This window comes from Chinchilla lanigera, unplaced genomic scaffold (genome assembly GCF_000276665.1).
Source record: "Chinchilla lanigera isolate Chin_1 unplaced genomic scaffold, ChiLan1.0 scaffold00195, whole genome shotgun sequence".
In the NCBI taxonomy this organism is placed as follows: Eukaryota; Metazoa; Chordata; class Mammalia; order Rodentia; family Chinchillidae; genus Chinchilla; species Chinchilla lanigera.
This window is the reverse complement of record NW_004955596.1, coordinates 223,113-230,876: the sequence shown is the minus strand read 5'-3', so window position 1 is coordinate 230,876 and position 7,764 is coordinate 223,113. Positions and strand designations below refer to the sequence as shown.

At 50.1% G+C, this 7,764-nt stretch overlaps 1 protein-coding gene across 2 annotated transcripts in view; it reads right to left on the bottom strand.

The window, feature by feature from the left end:
* The window catches only part of LOC102017407 (angiopoietin-4-like), a 12,211-nt gene extending 6,761 nt beyond the window's left edge, over positions 1-5,450 (bottom strand). The window contains exons 1-4 of one of the 2 annotated variants that reach the window (XM_013510011.1): positions 4,595-4,666; positions 3,833-4,065; positions 2,051-2,157; positions 200-301 (exon numbers count right to left, since the gene is read on the bottom strand). In XM_013510011.1, coding sequence (XP_013365465.1) covers positions 200-301; positions 2,051-2,157; positions 3,833-4,049 — 426 coding nt within the window. In that variant the 5' untranslated portion in view covers positions 4,050-4,065; positions 4,595-4,666. Of the gene's footprint in view, positions 1-199; positions 302-2,050; positions 2,158-3,832; positions 4,066-4,594; positions 4,667-5,366 lie in introns of those variants that run through there. The other variant, XM_013510012.1, reaches the window with a different exon arrangement.
* Positions 5,451-7,764: the final 2,314 nt, after the last annotated feature.

Below are 7,764 nucleotides of genomic sequence, written 5' to 3'. Positions count from 1 at the left end.
GTACCGGGAACCGAACTCACGACTTTGTGCATGCTAGACAGGCGCTTTTGCCGCTGAGCTAAATCCCCAGCCCCAGGAGTTTGATCTCTTTTTCCAGGAAAGGGTAAGGGTAAAACCAGCTTCCCTCCCCTTGCCAACGCCCAAGCACCCACACCAGGTTTCAGAGCTGCAAAGCCTCACCCCAGGCCAGCAGGGTCACCTGCTTGTAGTCCTGCCAGTTCCGCTGGAAATTCACTGTGCCATTCTCACGGCGCTGGATAACCGTCCAGGCTCCTCCATCGGTGTCCATCACACAGAACACCTGGAAAAAGGGGAAGCAGCTGGAATCACCTGGACACAGCCAGAAGCCAGGTCCTGGGCAGCACAGGGGTGACTTGGCTGGTGGACCCTCACCCCCAGTCCCCGCAGAGCAAAAGGTAGTCAAGGTCATGAGAAAGATCCAGGCTCCAATTTCTACTCATTGTCATCATTTTGTAAAATGACAGTCAGTGATGCTCTCCCACAGCCACCTTGCCTCACTTGTAAAATGGGGGTGTTCATATCTTAACCTCTTTGTGCCTCAGTTTCTCCTCTGCAAACTGGAATTACTGTGAGAAATCAATGAGATGGGTCATGTGAAGAAGAGATGTGAATGGAGGCATCCCACTCCTTAAGATTGCAGGGTTGCTGGAAGGATTAAATGTAAATGAGCATAAAGAGCTTAGCCACCATGTAGAAGCAGGAAATGCTAGTACTGCTGATCTTCAGGACACAATGGTTTACCAAGTATGAGTGTGAGGCTCTGTTTAAAGCCCTGCGGATGCTAACATGATAGAAATAAAAAGAATCCTTTCTTTCAAAGAGCTTAGCATCTATCACAACTACACAATTCAGGCTAACTATTGTTCCAGTTGTTCTCAATTTTTTTTCTATCAGCTCAGGGCATGTTCAATATTCTGTGAATGTGACTTGACACTTGGCCCTGTACTGGATGAACTTTTGATGAATTTTTGATGAAGCCAGATACATCAGGCTTCAGACGGGCTTGGTCTAGAAGAGGCTATGATAGGTCAGAAGACAATTGATTGTGAACATTTGGGTGCCTACAAGTAAGAGCCCCAAGAGGAGGCCACTGACCCTGAAATATTTCCTGGAGGAGGCGGCATCTGCCCAGTGGTGTGTGTCTGCCAGAGAGAGATGAGTGGACTAACATTTTCCAGGGAGAGTGCTGATGAAACAGCATGGGCTGTATGATAACATCCGTTTTTAAAATGGTGTTCTGCATTATTCTGTAATTAAGTAAGTTGCAATGTATTTTATAAGGAAATCTAATGAGTAGCATACATGGAAAAGTAGTAACATTTGCCTTTATTCAGATGATTATAAAAATAATTTTAATGAAACCAAGTAATATGAAATTCTAACTTGAATTTTTGCCCACACAGGGCATTCCAGCTGATATCTTTTTCCCAAAAGGATCATTTAGCAGGTATACGAGAAGTGTGAAAGATTCTGGGGACAAACGGAGCCTCTCTACAACACACACAGAAGGATTAAGAGGAAAGCGCAGAGGAATTATGAAGCAGGACCGCTTTCTCGCTGTCCCAAGCCCTGCCTGACACAGGTTCTCTTCCAAACCCTCCCACTCAAGGCCTTGGGAGCCACTCACTGAAGATGGCGATTTCTCCGTGGGCCCCAGTCACGAAGGTCCTGCCTGGAGAAGAGCCCCAATTCCTAACTTCAAATGGAAATAAGCCCCTTTGTGCTGAGCCCCTGGAATTGCAGGGATGACTTGTTCTGTCGGTGAGCATGACCTTAGCCAGCACAGAGCTGTTTCCTGCTACTCCAAGGAAGCCCTCTCCGGAAGGTAGCACTTCTACTTTGGGATCTTCTGCACATTGCCCCATGGCCTGACCCCTGCCTGGATGCTTCAGAACTTAGACATCCCCGGGTTCACTGGTATCTCAGATACTGGGCAGTACCAATCCCAAAGCTCTCTGTCTGGAAAGCTCTTGGCTCAGCGCCCACTGATACAGTCACACGTGCACACCCTATGTTAGGACCCCCTTACCCTCTTGGGCTCTGTCACATTGGGAACCAGGATGGTGTAGATGCCATCATCTTTGAGCCCAGACCTGCGGATATCCTCACAGTCCTGGAACCCCAGCGGAGCGGCACCTGTGGAGGCATTAATGGGACCAAGCAAAGGTCAGCTGGAGATGAGTGAGGAGCTGGAAGGAACAGGGTGGGCTCCCTGCCTCCTGTTCTCCTGGGTGCAGGCCAGGTAAGGAGGTGCAGGGATGGGAAGACGAGCCAGAACTGGGAAGGTTTCCTAGAAGAGGTGATAGTGAGCAGGGCCCAAGCAGGAGTTCTTGAATTGAGAAGAGGTGGTGTCCGGGCAGAGGGAACAGCATGGTAAAGGCTTCAAGGCGGGTGGTCTGGTGTGAGCAGGGAAGAGGGCTATGCTTTGGGGCTGACTTCTACCATGAGTGCACAGCCTTGGCAAGAGTGCTCTGGCTGTTTGAGGTAGGATGCAGCAGGCAAAGAGTGGGCCAGGAAGGAACAGGGCAGAGAGGAGAAGTAGGGCCAACTGGCCCCGAGTGCCAGGAAGAAATGCCCAGACTGCCTCGTCCAGGAAGTGCACTGTGGTCAGAGTGGGGCTACAGATGCTCAGCCTCAAAGCAGTGCATCTAGAGAGAAGGAGCTAAGCTATTCAAAGAGGGGAATGAAGCCCTCACTCCAGCAAGGTACCTCCCATTCCACAGACCAGGAGGCGAAGGGCCCAGAGTATGGGTTTCTAGCCAGCTGGTACACAACCCTCTCTTCTTGGGGCTTACTTGGGTGTAGGGCCGTGGGCTCCTGTCTTGGCCAAAATTCAGATGACTTTCCCTGTAGCCCTTAGCTCAGGGCCCTCATTCTGTGTACCCCAGGGGCTGCTCACTGGCCTTCAAGACCCATATTTCTTCACTCTAGATCATGTTTCTGAGGAAAGTACTGATCTAACGTTTAAACTTTCCTGGGCCCATGGGTCCCTGGAAAAAAGGACTACTGACCAACGCACTGCATGAATTGGGAAGCTTTCCTCTAGTTCATTTAGTAAGATCCAATTAGAGATACAGACTCCAATTCTATCAGAAGCCAAACACTCTGTGTAGGTCAGTAAAAAGATGGGGCTCAACTTTCAGAGGGAAAGGTCTCAATTCCAAAGAAAAACCAGGAGGCTATCAGAGGGCAGGACTCCCCGTTTTTGCCTCACACTTGGACTGTGGCTCCCAGAACCTGCATTTGGAGCACCTGTCTGAAGTGGGCTCCTGTGTCCATACCACCAATGAGACCACTGGGACCTTCATCCATCCCAGCCCGGGTATAACATTTCCCTGAGGATGCCTCCACTTTCCACCTGACAGCAGCCCCCAACTCCCCATAGTTCAGTGGACCGGAGTCAAAATAAGCATGGAGAAGGCACTGGCCTCAAAGCAAACAAGGATGGGTCATACGTCCCTAAGCAAAGTAAAGGCTGAGCCAGGAGCTGGCCTGAGAATTCCAGCCACCCTTTCAGGGTCCCATGCACTATGAATTTCCTGAGTCAACGACAATAGCAATAACAACAAGGATAACATTAACAAAGTGAAATAACCACCACTGTTATATTGCAGGGTTCTTCAGTGCCCCTTTGAGTTTAGGAAAATGATTGAGAGTAAAGATAGGACATAAAAGTAGAGTGGAATGTATGGCTATACAGCACAGTATAGATTCCCACAGTATAGTTTCCTTAGATTGCCTATAGTTTCCCTAGATTCCCCTGCTCCTGCCCGCATCCCTGGCCTCCTGCCCAGATTCATGGCTTGATCACCTGGGCCCTGGTCCACTAGATAAATGAGCTCTTGCAGGGTCTCTAGGAGGTGGCGCTGCTTTCGGTGCCGGCGGCTGAACATGCTGCTGGCAGCTTGCAAGCTGTCCTTGATGATGGTGAGGGTGCTGTTCTGGAGGTCCAGGAGCTGCTGCACATTCTCCTTTAAGCCATGGAGGCCAGCCAGCTGGGCCTGTTGCTGTGCTTCCGCAATGAGCATTATAGGGTCCAGGTAACTGTAGGGAAGGGTAGGTAGGGCTGGACACTGTCCAACACCTCACTGATACTCAAAACTGGAGACCCAGGAGGGTAAAGGGTCATGTTTGGGATCACACATCCTGCAGTCCCTGTCCATAGTAGACATGGACTAGGGAGGGGAACGATGTGGACTGGGGCCCAGTAGAGGGCAGAGGTCACTCAGCTGGGACACTAGGAACTGGGTAGCCAAATTCTGGTTCCAGTAATCCAGAGGCAGAGGGATAGGGTTGGGAGGGAAATATTTTACTCTAGATCCAGGTTTGCAGACCCTTTCTCAGACTCAGAGCTAAATTAGTCCAGGGCAGAAGTACCTTCTTCTAAGCCCCAAATTATAATTAAAAATTGGGCACCCTGGAATTCTAGAATTCTAGCTGTCTTCATGGATCAAGAGCTAATTAATGATGTCTTTCATTTCTGTGGATTTTTATACACCAGTTCAAATCAGAGTGACTAAAATGGCCCAGTTCTTGTGGCCTGGACATTGGGGCGGGAGGATGAGATACAAACCTCTCCTAAAGATATCCATTTTGCAGAGAGAGAATGGTCCTTATGGTGTGCCCTGCTCACAGCATGTGCAAGCAACAACATCTCATCCCGTTGACAAGGTTGTTCACTGAGCAGGATTTGCCTCTCAGAACTCTGACCTTGCAGTTTTCTCTCCATTCATTTGGAAACCAACAGCAAATCAGACTGGGGTGTATGATTTCACTGCCTTATCTATAACCCACTATTTTTTCTTTCTATGTTAAAGTACGTACCCTAATGCAGATTTGTATATAATGAAGTGACGCTGAATTTCATAATAGAAACTGGTTGTTATGGTGTCCTGAGGGAAGGGGAGCAGGTGGACTGGATCAGGTTATTTATTTGAAATCAGTAAAGCCAATGAAAATATACGTGAATTGCATGGTGTGTAAACTATATCTTAATAGAGCAGTTAAAGTTTATAAAATAAAGAGAACAAGGGAAGAAAACAGAAAGACAGAATCAGGGTGCTCTGAGCCCCGAAAATACATCCTTCTCTGCCCCCACCCAAGGCTATGGGACATTTCCTGGGCCTGTCTTGTCCCCAGGGTAACCCCAGCCCAGGCTCTTGCCTATTCTCCTCCCAACTCCTCTGGACTCCAATCTTGCTTACAGTCTTTCCATCCCTGGCCCGGTCCCAGCTTCAGCCCCAGCCCCAGCCCCAGCCCCAGCCCTAGGTGCAGACTGGGTTCTGAGCGTGAGTCCTGGTGGCTCAGCCCCAGGTCCCCCCCAGAGCCCAGGCACCAGCACCTACCTGCTGCGACCATACAAGGTTTTCAGTGTGTTACTCTGCGTCTGCATGTCCTTCTCCTGCTTGTCAGTGGAAAGTAAAGTCTCCAGCATCTGGTCTTCCATGGACAACAGCTGGTTCAGGACCTGTACCAGCAAGTGGGGGGAGCCTCGGTGAGCCCTGCGGGAGCCTGTCAGCTGTATCAGCCTCCCCACAGGCCTGTTACTCCTGACATTTCCTGACCCAGAGCCATTCTCCAAGTCATTAGTCCCTGCGGTCACTCGCCACTCACTCAGACATATGTCCTACCTGATCTGCTTCCTACATTTTCTTTATCACTGCCCATAACACTTCCAGTCCTCCTGCATTTGCACCTCAAGAGGATCATCCTTGACCCCACATGCTGTCCATCAAGATGCACCCTATCCAAGCGGTCCCTGACGGCTTCCCTCAGTGGTCTCCACTGTGGCCTCACTCTGTTGTCTCCCCTGAAGTGCAATGCACTGGCCTCCTCACAGGGCTCCCTGCCCCAACCTTGTCCCCTATAATCCATCTCCTACTCAGCAGCATTTCCAAATGCCAGCCCTCTGCTCATAATCCCCCTGTTACTCCTCCTGTTCCCACCGTCGTCTGTCAGGCCCAGGATTCACTTGGCTTCTGTTCCTGCCCTGGTTACACCAGCCCCTGTCCCCGTGTCACTCCATCACACTGGTGTTCATACTTGCCTGGAGAAGCCAGCAGGGGCTGGGCACATATCTTTCTGTCGTACAATTTGCAGGGGAATATGCTGTGTGTGCTTCTAAATGCCAGCCGTGGCTGTCTGCCAAGCAGAGCTGCCATGGTCCCTAAGGGCCCTGAGATCCCACATGCTGTAGTTCACCCCACAGGGCTGCTCCTTCCTACAAGCCAGAAAGCAGGATTGGGCTGAAACCATGCTCAGGTAGTAAGGTGAACAGTGTGTCCTCAGGCTCAGAGCTTGCATTCAGAGAAAAAGTTACCATCTACTTCCCTACTCACGACCTCTCTGTCCTGTTGTTCTTGGCTCACTGCACCTTCCCCACTTTGTCCCTGGTTCCTTCCCCCAGCCTCTCACTCAGTTTTCAGAGATGTCCCATGGGGTGGCTCCCAAGTTCCTTAGGAAAACCAGTGTTCCCCAGGAACAGGTGGTGAGCTGGGCTGGGGCCAGGTGGCTGCTCCTTCCTTCATCTCCCCTTCTCCTTAGTCTCTCTGGTGCACCCCCTCCCCCACCCCACCTGTTCTGACAGCGCCTTTGCAGGTCGCATATCCTATGCACCCCAGTGTGCACCTGGTGATGCTAGGCTTGATTAGAGCAGGGCTTTCCTCTAAGTGGGTCCAAATTCAGCACCACTTGGGAGCTGGTTAGAAGTGCAAGTTTCCAGGCCCACCCAGACCTGTGACACGGGCTCAGGCATCCCAGCTGTCTGCCCTTCAACAGCCTCTGGCTCTGTCTGACACTGGCTGCAGGGTGAGAAGCCTGGGTGTGGAGACTGCGGGGACCCAGAGCTTCCCCTGGCCTTTGGCCCTCAGATCTCCGCCTCCTTCTTCAGTGTCATCACCGCTTACCAGTCCCTCCCAATGCACAAATGCGCTCTCCCAGCTCCCACCTGAGAATAACCCACAGCCCCGCCCGCTGCTCTCTAGTTTCCGTGCTTCCTGCAGCACCAAACGCCATGTTCTCACCTCCACACCCAGCCTACCTTAAACACAGCAATACATAATTGTGGTGCATTTCACACATCCACGAACACTTTAAACACTAGTTGTGGTTTTGAATTCTTGTATTTACTCCCCAGCATGTCTCTCCACTCTCAGGAATCCCTCTCCTGGCTTGATGCCACACTCAAACGACCTTTCTCATCCTGTGTTACTGGGCTTGCCAGCAGTATGGCCAGTGGAAGCACTTCCCGAGGCCCCTGTCCTGAATTCCTTCTGTCCCCGGTTATCCCTCTGCTTTATCAGGCTCCGACATGCTGGGGGCTTTGGTGGCTCAGTCCTGGGCCCTCCTGTTTCTCTATGCCAGAGTCCTTAATGGATGACCACAGAATCTATGAGGAGAGGGCACTGGGTTCATGAACCTGAGTGACTTCAAATCCCATGATTTTTTTCTACTAGTATATAATTAAAAATTGTCATTTCTTTCATTCATGAGTTTAGGACACAAACCAGAAACCTACGTGATTTCAGAGCTGGTAGAAATCACAAATATTTTCATACTCAGCACAGTAGTTCACAGTGTCTTCAAATATGAGTTTTTTCCATCACTGTAACTTTGGAATTATGGACATTATCAGCTTTGCCACTAGATAATCCTACAGCTTTCTCACAAATTTGCATTTTCATATTTTTATTTTATTTGCAATATTACTATGCTTTCTTGTGCCTTTGTTTTGTGTGTTTTTAG